At 34.5% G+C, this 17,182-nt stretch overlaps 3 protein-coding genes across 3 annotated transcripts; 1 reads left to right on the top strand and 2 right to left on the bottom strand.

Annotated features, from left to right (window-relative positions):
- Positions 1–8,200: 8,200 nt before the first annotated feature.
- LOC108998285 (7-deoxyloganetin glucosyltransferase-like) lies at positions 8,201–10,125 on the bottom strand. Its single transcript, XM_018974805.2, has 2 exons — positions 9,583–10,125; positions 8,201–9,255 (listed from the first exon to the last, which is right to left on the bottom strand). Exons 1-2 carry the CDS (start codon positions 10,094–10,096, stop codon positions 8,318–8,320), a joined length of 1,452 nt encoding a protein of 483 aa, XP_018830350.1. The 5' UTR covers positions 10,097–10,125; the 3' UTR covers positions 8,201–8,317.
- Positions 10,126–11,334: 1,209 nt separating this feature from the next.
- On the top strand, positions 11,335–12,287 carry LOC108998241. The gene is made up of 4 exons (XM_035684107.1): positions 11,335–11,518; positions 11,626–11,928; positions 12,091–12,094; positions 12,193–12,287. Exons 1-4 carry the CDS (start codon positions 11,342–11,344, stop codon positions 12,285–12,287), a joined length of 579 nt encoding a protein of 192 aa, XP_035540000.1. The 5' UTR covers positions 11,335–11,341.
- Positions 12,288–12,602: 315 nt separating this feature from the next.
- LOC118344164 (protein FAR1-RELATED SEQUENCE 5-like) lies at positions 12,603–16,750 on the bottom strand. Its single transcript, XM_035684108.1, has 8 exons — positions 16,626–16,750; positions 16,397–16,460; positions 16,174–16,296; positions 14,690–16,060; positions 13,739–14,539; positions 13,559–13,645; positions 13,397–13,477; positions 12,603–12,626 (listed from the first exon to the last, which is right to left on the bottom strand). The coding sequence occupies exons 1-8, from the start codon at positions 16,748–16,750 to the stop codon at positions 12,603–12,605; spliced, it is 2,676 nt and encodes an 891-aa protein (XP_035540001.1).
- Positions 16,751–17,182: the final 432 nt, after the last annotated feature.

A 17,182-nucleotide genomic window follows, 5' to 3' on the forward strand; every position in this document is an offset into this window, starting at 1 on the left:
AATTTTTCTGTTCCTAGTACATATAGAGACAGTATTTTTTTTTTTAAAGACAGTAATAGGAGAATTGAGATAATTTTTTATAAAGATCAGAATAAATTTATTTTTAAATTGTGTGTGACTTCTCAACACGCTCCATCACGAATATATGGGCTAGTATTTCTAATACCATCATCGTAGGTAGGTCGCAGTTAACCTGATTCTGATATTATATAGATACAATCATTTCTCTCAATCGAAGGTTTAATAGAAAGAGTGAGATAACTTCTTAATTATAAAGATTAGGAAGAATTTGTTCCTAAATCGTATAAGACTTTTCAACATTCCAATTTGCTACTGCTTGAATGCTTGATCTTCACATACGTCTTGGGCCAATGATAAAAGTTTTTAACTTTAATTAATCTCATTCTGTCTGATTGATGCTTTCCACTAGCTAGTTGTACATGATGTTCAAGGTATTCATGACAAATTTAAACTCTCTCATGAATTTTAAGGCTTAAAGCATGGTGGAAATTATGAACTTGGCTACTTCCTCTTGGTATGCTTGCGAATTTAACATGTTTTATCGTGAAAATAAATGGAAATCGGAGGCGACAAGAAATTCGACCTTCACATATAGGTCAATTCTGAAAAGACTTAACGTACATTGAGTTTGAGTAGGAACCAATGTCATATTATTGAAGGGGTAGTCGATCGTGGTAATTAGCAGAAAGCAATTAGCAGTGATAGTACCCATAACTCTTAATTAAGAGGAAACTATTGATCCATTTAATGTGACGACAGTTAGGCAGGAAACTCATCTGCATTATTCGATCGACTGCAGGTTGATGGTGCTGATGATTATAATTATAAGAACTCTAACTAGCTATAATAAGGTTGCATAGTTGAGTAAATTATTACGAAATTATAGTCCAACAACAAGCTAGCTAGCTCTTATTTTTCTCAGTCAATGTATACATTATATACAGAAGAAGTTAGGATGGTGCTAGCTAGCTGCCTAGCCTACCCACAAGAAAAAGAACACACGACGACGGCACGAGAAATAGTACTGAAGGTTGACCGGTGACAAGGAGTCATGAGTACTGGGCCGGGCAGTATGCGAAAAAAGTATTGATCAATTGATTTGATGAATATTCAAAGTCATTAATGTTGGAGAAAGAAAAATAAGATAAATCCAAGTCATGTTTTTGTCCATGCATGCATGATATTAGCTAGGACAGAACTACTCACGTACAGGTACAGAGAATGTTCAAGCCCTAGCTCTTTCAAGTCTTTACTCGCAGATCATATGAAAGTAATTATTGGTTTAGGGGATTTGGTAGGTGCATTATTGCTGCCAGTCGTAAGATGAAGCCAAATAAGTAGCTAGCTAGCTAGAGAGCCAGTCATTGAATTAGAATAGAAACCAAAGTGGCATTTTCTTGGTGTGGAAACGACAGTAGTGTGTTTTAGCCTTTAATTTGATCAGGACAAGATCAAAGAGTGGTCCACTGGATAATATATGGGAGTGATCGGCTGAAAATTCAAAGAGGCTGGTTCACGTCAAATAAGTACTCTTTTCGACCAATTTGAAAAAATCCGAGTCAAATATGTATGGTTGTGGCTTCATTGTCTTGTTAATTATTTGAGTTATGGTATTATATATCTATATATATATATGCAGTTGTCCAAAACTTCTCAAAAGACGGACTGTTTGGATATAAAGAATCTCATTTAATTTTAATTAATACTTTAATTATTATTTATAAATTATCTTTAACTCAACTTATTATTCAGTACTAAAAGATAGAGACGAGGGTGATAGCCGAAAAGGATGCCTGCCTTTGAAAGCAATTACTGTAGCTTTGAAAGTTTGATCAGATCAAAACAGGTAATGGGCAGTGGTCGAATTGGGGTCATGGATATATATATATATATATATATATATATATATATTTGGCCAAAACTTCGTAAAATCCAGAGACTGATGAAAGAAGGTCAACAAGATGCCTTTGAAAGCAATTATTGAAGGTTCGAACTTTGATACCAGCTAACACCGCCATGTAACTTTTGTGTTGGTTGTCCCACATTGGTAGCAGAAGGGACCGATCGGTCTTACTTTTTGAACTAACTTTTGAAATTGAAAGAGGTTCAAGACCACACAATACTTTGGCCGTCTAGATTTTTAAGCTAAGTAACAATGACTTGGATACAAGCTGAGGAAAGCATGCACTTCATGGTTTTTTGCTCTTTTATTTGTTGATAATTCATATAAATAACTCTGTTATTATAAGTTGGTGTTTAAACACACTTTATAATTATAAAAAATACTAAAACATCTATAATTTACTAACATGTTGGGAATGTCAATAAATCAGTTTATAAACACATTTTAAATAAATAAATAAATATTTGGTCCTGTGTTTAAGCATTAACTTGAAGCCCATCATATACATGTTGGATTAATAATCCTCGCATTGTTTTTAATCTCGTACTGTATCGGTATTTACCATACAGGCCAATGAGCCGGTACATGTATCATATATATTTTGTACTGGTTCAAATATCGGCCGTGTCGGCTTGTACCAGTCGATATTTCGGTTTTTAATTTTTTTTTTTCATTTTTTCAAACTATAAACTTATTTTTTGACTCCCAATTCAGATTAGACTATTTATAATTTATATAGATGTATTTATATATAATTTATTCATATACAGACTATTATTTTAGAATATAATTTATATATATATCGACTATCCTGAAACGATATCAATATCAAAATATTTCGTTCTAATGCCTTAATCGGTATAACATTCAAAATACTTAATCCTTGTCTTCTTGGTGTGTATTTGCTTACTAGATTTTGTCTGTGAGGCCCATGCAGTAGTACGCTATAAGGTGCCATAACGCATGAGGCCTGCGCCGACGTTCCAAAATTGAACATACAAAATTAGCGTGAGAGTTGCATCACACATGAGTCGTTTTACTCGTAATTTGTCAAAGCTGGGACGAATGGACCTTAAAAACAATCTGAATGCGAAATACACCAATCCTCTTGTTATATAAATAAAGTATTCTTTTCTGGAATACATGTGAAAAGTTTGAAGCTCAATGATTTTTCATTCCCAAGAATAGAATGCTTGTTTAAAGGCATGAAAATCAATGAAGGGATGGGATACTTGATTGATTGGTCGCTTAAAACACAGGCCCCAGGCCGAGTCCAGCCGAGACGAGCCCAAAGGATGTAAGGGCTGAAGTCCAGCCCAAATGAAAAAGAAAAAGAGTTTGCCCGAAATATATTTAAAGAATAATATTCCGTCTTATTTTATTCTTTTCTTTTAACCGCTCATATATTTAATTTTTTATTTTTTATTTATTGATTAAAGAAGTGACTATTAATATATTAATATATTTTTTTAAAAATATTTAAATATGTAAAAAAATGTAAAATAAAAAATATTCTAGTGGACACCTCCAACTTTAACAGCTGGTGGCAAACTAGTACTACCCATATTTAAAAGAAGTCTTTGGCGTCACTTGAAATTAAATATAGAAAGCTATACAAAATGGAATCAAAAGAACGTCCTCGCTTACGTTACGATGCATTATTCTTATCTATAATAGTCAAGAATACACCACATTTTGCTTTCTAGTGATTATAAAAAATGGTCCTGCGCAGCCCGACGTCAAAGATTAGGACGGACATTTGATTATATAAGTCAATTCAAATACGATTCGTTAAGTTAAATAGATCAGACCTTTAAACTCTAACACGATCCATTTAAATAACGGATTTGGTCATCTGTTTAGTAACTAATTAGAAATATGTTAAACATTTCAATATGTATTATGTAAATGGATTAAACTATTCTATATAACTCATTTAACTTGATTAACATAATTTTATATAAAAATTAAAATCGATATTTATTAGTAACCACTATATCTATAAAAAAAATAACAAGATTAGCTACTAACAAAAAAAAACTATGAATATTCTTCAGATTTTAATATATAATAATACCAATATTACAAATACAACAACAACAAAAATAAGCATAGTAATTATAATCTTAACAATAAAAATATAAACTTATTGACAAATAGTCTGCTACTCAGCAGCCTTATACTATACACCTATTAAGAAAAAAAATAAAAAATAAAAACAGGTAAATGGTGTAAGACTAATAAATAAAATTTTTTATCGACAAATATTAATATTACAATCCCATAAAAATAAAATTATAATTTAAAAATAAAATTTAAACAATTTATTACAAATTAATCGAATTGACCCTTTATTAATCTATTTATTAATAATATACTAATAAATCAACCTGTTTCACTCAAACTCATTTATATCAAATTTAGATCTATTAATTTTGTTTCTTATTGTATGGAGTTCACCTCTCGCGTTGCGTATTTACCGCAGCTTATCTTCAAGTGGCGACCAAACCATATTGAACGGCTTGGATTTGTGTTGGTTTTTTATTTGGAAAATTTTACACATAATATATTTTATAATTATATTTTATATAATTATATTTTAAATGAAAAATATTTTTACAAAATACTTTATAAAAATATTTTTATTTTATAATATTAATATATTATATAATATAAATGATAATTGTTGTCGTAAATCCGTAAATATCTTATAAATATTTAAAAAAAATAAAAATAAAAAATTTATATAAAATAGTAATAATTTTTTAATAATAATTTTTATTATTTTTAAAATAATTACATAACATTTATGCAGTATACACGAAGCGTTACTCAATTTTGTTTTCTCGACCGAAGCGCAGCCAAACCCGTGCTTGCTTTTTGACCGTGGGTCCCCGCTGCCCGTGTCAGTTTTAACGAAAGCCACCATCGAGAGAGAACAAAATTGATGGGTGGCTTAGCACATGCTCTTGTGGGCACCAACTTACCACAATACCTGTCTTTGGTTTCACTTAAAAATTCATGGGGTCATCGAGTCACCCTTCACCATGTCAGGCCTAATCACCCACAGGAAGGCTTTCTTGCTGTTAGCGAGTCCGCAAGCAAACTCGACCATTTGTGGGTTAGGACAGTGATGCTATCGAAATTCATGTAAATTGTCACGAATTATTTTTAAATACACGTCTCAATTAGATTATTTTTTACATACCATAAATATTGTTCTTTATTTTATTTTTGTAACTCATTTCCAATCTTCCAAACCCTTCCTTTCTAAGGTTACTTCTCTTTTCCCCTAGGGTTTGAACTTTACATGGTATCAGACCTTTTTTCCTTCCATGGTGCCCTCACATACCCGTCTTTGAAGATTCTACATATAATTTATTTCTTCGTCCTAGTAACAACCCTAGTGTTCTCCTCATCATTCAGCCCCTTGTCGGCGACAACTACGTACCATGCTTGGTCTCTATTGATGTCCATGGCGCTTTTGGCGAAGAATAAACTCGGTTTTGTCAATGGATCTCTCACAATGCCTTCGGGATCTACAGATCCTCTTTTTGCTCCATGGCTCTGATGCAATATTATGGTGATATCTTGGCTCTTAAACTTTGTTTCTCCTGATATCTCTGCTAGTATTTTGTACATCACTATTGCGCATGAAATCTGGATAAATCTTAAGGAATGTTTTTCACAAAAGAACGGTCCTCGCATTTTTCAATTGTAGAAATCGATTTCTGCTCTCTCTTAAGACCAGCTTTCTGTGAATAATTATTTTACTCGCCTAAAAGCTTTTTGGGATGAATTAGCTAATTTCCATGAGTAATTTATTTAACATAAATTTCTTTTTCAGAAATGGGGCCAATGGGCAACAGGTTCTCTGTTGTAGAAAAAAAACTGAGAAAGCAAACTTGTAGATAAATGACTATCTACAAGTGGTAAGAATGAACATCATCAATCAAGTAAAGGCATTTTACCATGAGTTGTACAAAAAAATGCAATTGACAGATTGTGATTTCCACTATGGTTAGAGAAGAACAAGGTTAATAATGGTTTTAATTTCCAAAATCATGATATAAAAGGTCCCAAAACTTTGATTTAATTTTTTTCACTAACAATTTCTCATAAACCAACCAAAATTATTGACAAAATCAGATCCTAGAAACCCGCAATGGACCTCAAAAAGATCTTCACATATGATAAGCCCAAAATTCATCGATTCCAAACTTCTCTCTATATAATAAATGATAAATTAATGAACATTGCTTCCTAGAGCTCCGAACTGATAAACTTAGGGTTTTAGGTTTGAAATTAAAGATCGTGTGCTTTGTGGGGGTTTTGCTGGAGAATTTAGGATTGTTACCAACATCTATAACTTTTCACAGGGGTGGAAGAAAGAAGCAGAGACGTTAATGAAAAAATTGAAAGGGAAAGAAACTGATTGTAGTTTGTGAGAAAATGTCAAGAGAAGAGAGAGAGTGTTACAAAAGAAATAATAAAATAAAGATTTGGTTCATCTACAATATACCTCAAATATGACTTTTATTTAACTCTAAGAAATCTTGTCATATGAAATTTTTTCAGCCGACCCTAGAGAGAGAACCTCTCCCTTTTCTCTAAAACTTCACCCAAAAACGAAACCAGTTTGAGAGGGGTGGGAGCTTTGGCTCCTCCCTCCCTCCCTCAGATGTTGTTTTCTAGTGTTTTGTTTTTGTTTCGTGTATTTATTCAAGTCAAATAAGGAAGAAACACCGATCTGGGATTTCGCGGTGACCAAAAGACTACATGCGCCCCACCATGGTGTTCCTCAACCGCCGATCTTCCAGTCTACTGAACACGGCGACAAAAGGAATGGCGCATAGCACGCATGCGCGGGTTGAAGGTGCATGCGTGGCTTCCATGCGCCATCACAAGAAGCTTTCTGCCGATGCCACGTGAGGCATTTCTGGGGCCAACGTTACTTAGTTTTCAAGATCAACAGTGGGGCTAACTCCTAGAATTTTTGCCCAGTGTTTTTGTTCAGTCCAGTGTTTCTGGTTGAAGATCTGTTTTATTTTTAAGTTTTTTCCTATGTATTTTCTGTTATGTCTTTTGTTGTTAGTTAAAAATAAAAAGAAATAGGATATTGGACTTGATATCCATAGCAGAAGAGTACCTCGCCTCCTTTGGAGCCTTTGGAGGAGTGAGTTTGTTTAGTTTTATTTTTACAGAGCGTTTTTCTCTCTGAAGTTTGTTATGAGAGAATTTGTAGAAGTTAAGATAATGTCCACCACAAAGAAATTTGTGGGCGGGGGAGCCCCTAACAGATGAGTAGTTTGGCTGGTAATCTGGATTTTTCCTGTACTGATTAGTGACGGCTGTAACTTTAGATTCATTGAACGAAATAAAGTCTATTTAAAAAAAAAAAGACTTTGATTTTAAAATTACTGTAGCTAAAACTAGCTGTAGCCTACCCTTTACCTAATCCAATGCCATCGGTTTTTTGGTGCTAATCGCTATTTGAAGTTTTTTATTTATTTTATTATTATTATTATTATTATTATTATTATTATCATTATTATTATGAGAAATTCTATTTGCAGTCTTTACTTGGAGACTGTATCTGTAGATATTTTATTAAATGAGAAAAAATATCATTTTAGGAGGAATGATTTTATAATTTTAAAAATTTTTAAAGATAAAATTATCTAGGCTTGTATTGTAATTCTCAAATGGAGACTGTATCTAGCATTGCTCTATTATTATTATCTTGAGCTATTCCAATGAGAATGCTCTAAGTAGCTAGTAACATGTTATTATGGTTTTACTAAATACTTTTTAATGCTTGAGAAGCCACCATTTTGATTGACCATTAAAGGAGCTATATATTTTTTTTTATCAAGCTAGGTATGCACATATATACCATTAGCCGAATCAATTATATACCATGTGTTATATTTATCTATATTCGCTTGCAATATCTATATATTCAGTCTGGTTTACACTTCTGCTAAGTAATTAACTATATATAATATATATAATAAGCAAAATATTATTAAATGGCAAACCTACCACTGTTGAAGTGGCCGTAGATGTATATATAATATGAGTCGGGCTATTCTGGGCGGCAGAGTAGCCAGCTCATAGTTACCGTCACTTCACTTTTTAGTTTTTTTTATTTTTATTTTTATTTTTATTTTTATATATTTTTTAATATATTTAAATATTAAAAAAATACTTTAACATATTTAAAAATTAATTCCTTAATCATTAAATAAAAAAAAAATTTAACAAGCGGTGAAATGGAGTGGTAAGTTTAGGAGGATAAAGTAGTTTTTTTCATATAATAATATTCCATGCAGACATAATAACAACATATAATATGTACGATTCAGTTGGAGGAATTACAATAGAGTCGGGCTACTCTGATGCTCTGTTCACCTCCTTAACCACTTTGTCGAGATTTAAGTTTGAAGAACCATCTGTACCAACTGCTTCCTCTGCCATTTTCTTCCACTTCATGGCATGTTTCCTCATCTCCTTACCCTTCTTTCCCTCCATCAACTCTCTCACAAGCTTCTCCACTTCATCTCTTTTCACATTACAATCGATCTCCATGCCAATGCCCCATTCAACGCACGCGAGCCTACAGTTTGTCTGCTGGTCGGCAAAGAACGGCCAGCAGAGCACAGGCACTCCAGCACACATGCTTTCAATCATCGAGTTCCATCCGCAATGGGTCAAGAATCCTCCGATTGATGGGTGGCTTAGCACATCCTCTTGTGGGCACCAACTTACCACAATACCTCTGTCTTTGGTTTCACTTAAAAACTCGTGGGGTACAATCACCGAGTCACCCTTCACCATGTCAGGCCTAATCACCCACAGGAAGGCTTTCTTGCTGTTAGCGAGTCCGCAAGCAAACTCGACCATTTGTGGTGGGGTTAGGACTGTGATGCTGCCGAAATTCACGTAAATAACCGAGTTGGGTTCCTTGGAATTGAGCCATTCGAGACAATCAGCTTCATTTTTCCAAAGATTGGAACCGATATTATTCAACTTTGAATTGTTTTGTGGAATCTGACTGAGAAGCAAATGAAGAGGGCCAATGGAGTAAACAGGAGGAAACAAGGAGGAAAGAGCATCCAATCCTTCATGCTCCAATGCATCAAAAGTGTTCACAACTATGGCGGAAGCTTTTGAAGCTTTCTCTACCATCTCCAAAATAAAATTCCGCATGATACCTTTCGGATCTGGTGCGAATAGAAAGCTGGGGAGATCCTTGATGCGAATATTTTTCATCCCAGGAATCCAATCAATTGTAGTCTCCATGTACCTGTTTGGAAGATGGCTCTCATCTGCATGATTTTCATTCAAAAAGATTAAAATAGAGTTCATTGAAGATTAATCACGTGTAATTAATTAAAACTTTTTACGAAATTTAAACATCTCGTCTAGCCTATACGTTTGAACCTAAGTGGAACATTCATATAAAGAACGCCTAACGGCCTGGGTGGAAACATGTTATCTGCAAAAACTTACACCACATCTTAACGCTGAGGTTGCGTTCAATCTCCCGTCCAAGATTTTGAGATTCGATCGTAAATAGAAGTGCATATGAAGATGTTTGATAAAAGAAGATCGTGAAGAAGTAACAATTAATAGGACCAAGGAATATATCGTACCTTTGGGTGCTGTAAGTATACCACTTTCGACTAGACGGCGGGTGTGTGCAAAGCCTAAAAGGGCACAGGCACTCGCAGGCCGCAACAGAAGGACAGGGATTCCCAGTTCTTCAGCAACGTTACTGGAGAAATGCATGCTGAAATCACTAACTATGCAGCTCACCGGGGGAACATTCGAGGAGACAGTATCATTAAGTTTCGCAAGTAGATTTCGAAAGAGGACCATGAAATTCTTTGCGATAGAGTCACACAGTGATGGGATGTCTTGGGTTGCGTCGGCATCGGAGGGAGGCAAACCATCGGGGATGGTTTCAAAGCAAAAGTCCGGCAAGCCGTCCAAGGAATCGGGACCTCTGGCCTTGAGCAAGCGTCTGTGATTGAACTCGGTGTTGATAAAAGTTATGTGGAAGCCTCTGTGATGAAGGACTTTTGCTAGTTTGAGCATCGGATTAACATGGCCTTGAGCTGGGTATGGGATGCAAACAGCATGAGGCTTCTCCTCCACAGAACACATCTCTCTATCTCTCTCAATTGGCAGAACAAGATATTAATGTATATTTATAGCGAGGGCTCTGCATATACATCTGATCTTATCATTTACAATTAAATAATTAATTTAATTTTTTTAAATCTCAAAATAAAAATAATATTAAAAAATATATTCTAACAATATTTTATTCAATTTTTTAATTTTAATTTTAATTTTAACTTATCTCATCTAATCTACAAAAACAAACGAAGCCATCATATATTCAATATTTATAATTTTTTATAAAATGTGTAGATATTTTTTTTATAGGCTACGTAGGATTGGAATGTGAGATAGTAAATAGTAATTAATAAAAAGAATTTTTTGGATAAATTTAAATAGTGAGATGATAATTTTTTATTTTAGATAAAAGTTTAAAATATTATTTTTTAATATTATTATTTTAAAATTTTAAAATTTTAAATTATTTATTATATTTTACGTAAAAATTTAAAAAAACTAAAATAATAAAATGAGATAAAAATTTTATATTTCATCCCACTTGTCAAATCAAAGAAGCCTAGTAGTACTTTTTTCTCCATGCACATGACTCGTACGCGATCGCTCCTAACCCGCCTCTCCCTTACAGTTTGCAGTATTTAACATGCTTGTCATATGCTGTTAAATGTGGATTGCAGCATTCCGCATCATTTTTAAACCAAAGAAAATGGTTAGTTTGGGTGCTATATTTTGGAAATATATCCTGCCTGCATTAAAATCACAAGATAATTGAATTTTAAATCTCTTGCAATGCAAATCAAATTATAGAATAACATGCACATATAATCACTATAGCTTAGATTAGCTTAGATCACTATAGCTTAAATCAAATTATAGAATAACATGCACATATAATCAAATTATTAGCTTAGATTAATAAAATTGTTTGAAGTCTCAATCTAACAATTACCAATCTAAGCAAATTGACAATAAAAAGTAAAGGTTACCAAAGCAAGCCACTATCTCATGTATCAAACTGGTATTGCTTTTTATATGCCTTCATTTCCTCGGTTTCTTCTTTGTCTATTCAGCATCTTTTTTATCCTGTGTGTTGGGTGAACACATCCAACCACCACATACATGGTTACACGTCTGATGTTGTTCTGCCCCTTGCATGTTGCATGTTGCATGATATTTTCATGTTAGGGCAGGGGCAGTTCAAATACTGAATTAAAACTTCCTGCTATTCAATTTTATTCCACCATTATAAAACTGTTATTCAATTGTTTTATGGGGGTTAATCTTAGAATGTCATCATCATCTTCATCAATATCTTCTTCATCTTTTCCCAAAAGTACTTTGGGAAAACCATTGTGCTTTTGCGAGCTCGAAGCCACATTGAAATGGTCAAGTAATGCAAAAAATCCTAGAAGACCTTTCTTAGGGTGTTCAAAGTACAATACCCAGGTAATTGCATTATTAGTTGTCCGAAACATGTTTTATATATATTAATTTCATATATTGTACAATTCAGTATTTTCTAATACAATTCAATATATGCATGAAATGAGCAGGGCTTACCATACTGTAAGTTTTTCAAGTGGTTGGATGGTAATGAAGTAATTGACCTACAAGTTGAAGAAAGAACAGCCTCACTGTTAAAGAAAGAGAAAGAGGTCGAGAAGATACTCGAGCTTCTTGAAAAGAGGGAGATTGAGCTGCGTAAGATAGTGGATCGCCTCGAGAGGGGGCAGATGGTACTATCCAATAAATGCGACGATGTTATACAAAAGGAGTTGGTGCTTAATGCACAAGAAGCTAAACTTAGGCGTGTAGGCACGCTATTTCGGATTTATTGTTATTTTGCATTTTTACATGTATGTTACCTAGTGTTATATAAGTAATTTGGGATTGTTGTTAGTTCTATGTTTAGGTATTGGACTTCTAGATTTGTTTTATCTTTGTATTGGACTTCCACATTTGTTTTATGTAACTTGTATTGGACTTTCAGATTTGTTTTATCTTTGTATTTCAATCAGATTGGTATACCATAACGTCCAAATCTGAATGGGATTGATATAGAATGGTTGTGTTTAGCTTTATCCATATTTGACACAGTTTATGTATTTCATTACACACAGTTTATGAATTCTTCCCCAAGTATCTTGACAAAATAAATGGCTCAACTAAGTGGCCAATTGGAAAGAAAAATGGCCTCCAAAATCTCTGTATATGACTCATCATTGATCCTGACACCACTTCAGATGATCTGAATCATTACAAAATTGCAAGCATTTTATTTTCTTTAGCCATTGAACATGGTTGCAGACTTTTTTTTTGTTTTTGTTTTTTATGTGGGGCAACGTGGTTCTAGACTTGAAGAAACTGACGTTTGTCTTTCTCCAACTATAGTCTATTTGAAAGATGCACCTTGAACTGTACTTCCGGGAATCAACCCAGCAATACTAAACAGGGTTCTAATTTTTCTTTATTATACATTGTCAAGAAGAAAAATTTCTCTCTCAAATGGCTGGAGCAGCATATATGTACTTCATTCATACTTAGCTGTTGAAACCTGAAACAGAGATTGAAGAACAACATTTATCTGACATTGCAAAAATCACCATCCATGATCCTAACTCACCAAAATCTGTTATAAGCACAACATCAAAGACAAAAAGTCCCTCCCCGCCAACCCCTGTTATATCCACCCATTACAACAAAGTCCTTTGCTCAAATACACAAAATAATTCAAATCCACAAATAATTTCTCAAATCCAACCAACGTAATGGTTCTCAAATAAACAACATATATCCATGGAAAGAAATAATTTATCAAATCCAACCATTACAACAAACTTCTTGGTTCTCAAATAAACAAAATATATCCATTCCACCAAATAATTTATCAAATCCAACCAACGTAATGGTTCTAAAATAAACAAAATATATCCATTCCACAACTAATTTAACAAATCCAACTAACGTAATGGTTCTCAAATAAACAAAATATATCCATTCCACAACTAATTTAACAAATATATCCATTACAAGAAACGTACTAGATTCTCAAATAAATAAAATTTATCAAATCCACAACTAATTTATCAAATATATCCATTACAACACTATCCCGAAGCACACCATACCTTCAATAAAACCAATCCAGATGTTTTTTTATCAAATCCAACAAAAAAACAATCAAATATATCCATCATTGCAACGGTTGTGATCCATCTAATCCAAATTGCATCTGTAAATAATAAACAACATCATTACCTTCTTCAAGTAATATATATTACTATATTAGTATATTATTTGAAAAAAAAGGTATGAACCACTTACGCTTTCTTGACTCTGCATCAATATTTCTCGTGGTTCGGTTCCAATAACGTCTACAGCCACACTTTCTCTTTCTGGAATAGCCTGCTGAAAATTAAACGTAAATATATAACCATTACAATGGAAATTAGTAATAACTTTATATATAAACCGAATCGAATATACCATCTCAGAAGAGCCAAATAAATTCCTGCATACTTCTACGATCGGTGTATCTTCTCTATCCACTACTTGGGTATGTCCTCCATCCCGCTAATGATTCATTTAACAAAAGAAATTAAAATTAAATAATGGTTCTTCATCAACAAAAGTAAAAACAATCTGCGGGTATTAAAATATCATCACCTCTTTACGCTTCCCCTTTGCTGGTGCTTTCTTGGTCTTTGCTTTAGCTTTCCGCATGTCTATCTCCATCCTGGATGCTCTTCTTAGAGATGGAGGTCTGCCTTTACCCCGCACAACATGCGGACTACGTACTTCCCTTGAACCATCGACCGTAGTGTCCTTTGCCGTACTGTGAACATTGGAACCAATTTGAGTCATCGATGGGGGTTCTTGATTGGCACGATACAAATCAATCATTGCATATAACTTAGTGCTCGCATCCTCATAATGCTCTCTCGAACCCGATGCGAGAGTAATCATCTTATAACAGATATTTAAAAGACTTGAATATCTATTACAATCTGCCCGTTGTTCCCCTCCATCGTATCTGCTGTGGATTAATGTGTATCGCCTTTTAATATCTTTCCTCCATCGATCTAAAATGTACATTTCTGGCAAAAATTTAATATCGTTACACCTGAATACGGCCAAAATATGCCGACACAATATCCCCCTCATCTCAAATAATCCACAAGAGCACTTTGCAACTGCATCTTCGCCACTAAAGTTCACAAAATGGGTAACCGGCTTAGTGAACTCTTCTAAGATGATTACCTCATCCTCTACCATATATGTCTTTACTGCACCTTCACTTTTATGTAACTTTGGATTCAAGTCAATGATGCCGTTGACTTGCTGCTGAACTTCCTTAAACTTAGCATTCGTGTACAACTCTTGAAACCTCTTTTCAATCGGGGATCTAGATATACAGGGGATTGTGGCATTAAATGACTGGAAGTCCGCAAGATTTTCATTCTCAATCTTTTTTTTCAACGCATTATCAAATTGGTCTACAAATTCCTTCAAGTTTGTTCTAGCATGAACATAACCATCAAAAAATGCATTCATGCTCTCGCTTCGCTGCGTTGTACTCATTCCAGCCCAAAAACACTCCTTCAGAAAGGCCGGTACCCAATGTTCACACTCAACATATAGGCTTTGCAACCACGCATTCTCATGTAAGTTGTAAGTGTTAATCAACTCATCCCAACATTTCTCGAACTCATCAACAAGTTGGGTGTCATAGACACATTTCATCAATGCATTTTTCATGCCAGTTTTGTACGAACTATATGAGCCAAGCTTCTCAGGGACTTTCTTTAGTATATGCCAAAGACAAAATCTATGCCGGGTTTTTGGGAAAACAATTGCGATAGCATTTTTCATCGCTCTATCCTGATCAGTGATAATAGCCTTCGGAGCCATACCATCCATGCATTGCAACCATGTCTCGAATAACCACACAAAGGTCTCGGTATCCTCACTGGAAATCAGGCCTGCCCCCAACAAAATTGACTGTCCATGGTGATTTACACCAACAAATGGTGCAAAGGGCATCCCATATCGATTCGTTAGGTACGTGGTGTCGAATGTGACCACGTCACCAAAATCTTGGTACGCTGCTCTACTACGAGGGTCTGCCCAGAAGACGTTTTTTAACCTCCCCTCATCATCTATATCCATCATATAAAAGAACCCAGGATTTTTGTACTGCATCCGTAAAAAGTAATCCCAGAGCGCTCCAGCACCACCTGCTCCAAGTCGTAAATGTCTGGCCTTGTCAATATAATTACGACAATCCTTTTCCAAAAATGGTAGGTTCTCAAATCCACCTGCGCCAACAACAAGAGATCCGTAACTCTTATTCGTTCGGATGCCAGCCAAATCATTTGTATCAAGGACCCTTTTTACGGCATCACTAACTTCTCTATTACATCGAAAGAAACGAGATTTTTTTGGACTGAGACCGTGGTTATGGATATTATGTACTGTCGTCAACCGAAGCACACCATCTTGCCTTAAGGCATTAATCTTTGCCTTGCATTCAGTTTTCCCTGTTGGACGTGGGTTGGCAACATTCAACGTCCTATTCTGGGCCTTCCCACCGCGGGCACAAGCAAGGGTGACATATCTAACAGACTCATCTTCTCCCCTCTCAGTCTGTTTCGTCATCACCCCAAACCCGCATTTCTTACCATATTCCTTATAATAACTTAATAAATCTTCAAATGAATTAAACTCTATTCCCGATTTTGGCTCTTCAATTGTATCATCATCATCCACTTGGACATTCTGAGATTTCTCAGCACTGCCATCTCCAGGTTCCATAGGACTTGGTCTATCCTCAGTACATTCTTCAGCTCTAGGGGATCCACATGGCGCTTCAGTTTCCCCACCATCAGGTCTATTATCCTCTGAATCAACTATTCTGCTTGTGGCAGAGCTTGTATTGCTGATAGGAGCCGGCGGTTCCATGATATGTTGAAATGGATAACCAGCATTCTATAATAAACACAAAAGTTTGCAATTAAATTCCTACAAATAAGCCAACTTATTTTTTTTTTAATAGGTGCAAATAAACCAACTTATTAAGAATAAATCCTAATTATCATCACCTGTATGTTGATTGGAAATTGGTTACCAACCGGATATGGTAAAAAAGTCGGTGACCACGTAGGCACTGGTCCAAAGTAACCCGGCATGTAATTTGGGATATTTGGACTAGTTGATGGTATGGCCTAACATGTCATTAGATAAAGTTACTTATGTATTTTTGAAATAAATATCGACTGAACAATACCAATGTCATTGATATATTAAATCGTATAACATACATACCTCGGATGGGGGATTTGAGCTAGATAATGTTTGCGTACTGGGCTGTTCTTTTTCGTTTCCCATTCTGAAAATTAGTATAAATTAGCTATTAAACAGCTGCCATCTGTATGTTTCAAGCATCTCAAACACTTGAATTTTTTTTTTTATTGTATCTATATGATGTGCATATGTTGCTTCCCCTCATAAGAGGAAAATAAAGATATTTTCTAGGTGAAAACTATGCAAATACTTTTGTTTATCAGCAGGTACAGCTAAAACAAAGATGTACATCACATATAACCCAGTACCAATACCCACCATTAAGCTGTACATCACATATAACCCAGTACAAAATCCAAATCCAACGAATCTCATTGATTATCTTCCAATACAAAATCCAACGAATTATACTTTATCATCCAAATCCAACGAATCTCATTGATTATCTTCCAGTTGATCTCCTTTGTTTTTCTTAAATATGTTTATTGGGTACTCTGTCTTTGCATTGTAGTTTGATAATTTTATGTACAAGCATCTTCCATTTACACAAAACAAATTTACCCTCGAGCCGATGCTTGGTTACAATCAATGAGTTAAGTTATAAATCTGACCTCTGTTTTTGGGTACTGTTCTGATACGTGTTTGGTGTTGATCAACTAACAAATTGGTAAATTTTCATGCTAATAAAATCCTTTGACTAAGTTGAATACCACTTTTTATGAACTAGTCAAAAACCGCAATGCATACCCTTTTTCTGCTGAAGAAAGAAAAGAAAAGGGCCAAAAAATAATCACTATAAAGTATATA

The sequence above is a fragment of the Juglans regia genome, chromosome 13, assembly GCF_001411555.2.
Source record: "Juglans regia cultivar Chandler chromosome 13, Walnut 2.0, whole genome shotgun sequence".
In the NCBI taxonomy this organism is placed as follows: domain Eukaryota; kingdom Viridiplantae; phylum Streptophyta; class Magnoliopsida; order Fagales; family Juglandaceae; genus Juglans; species Juglans regia.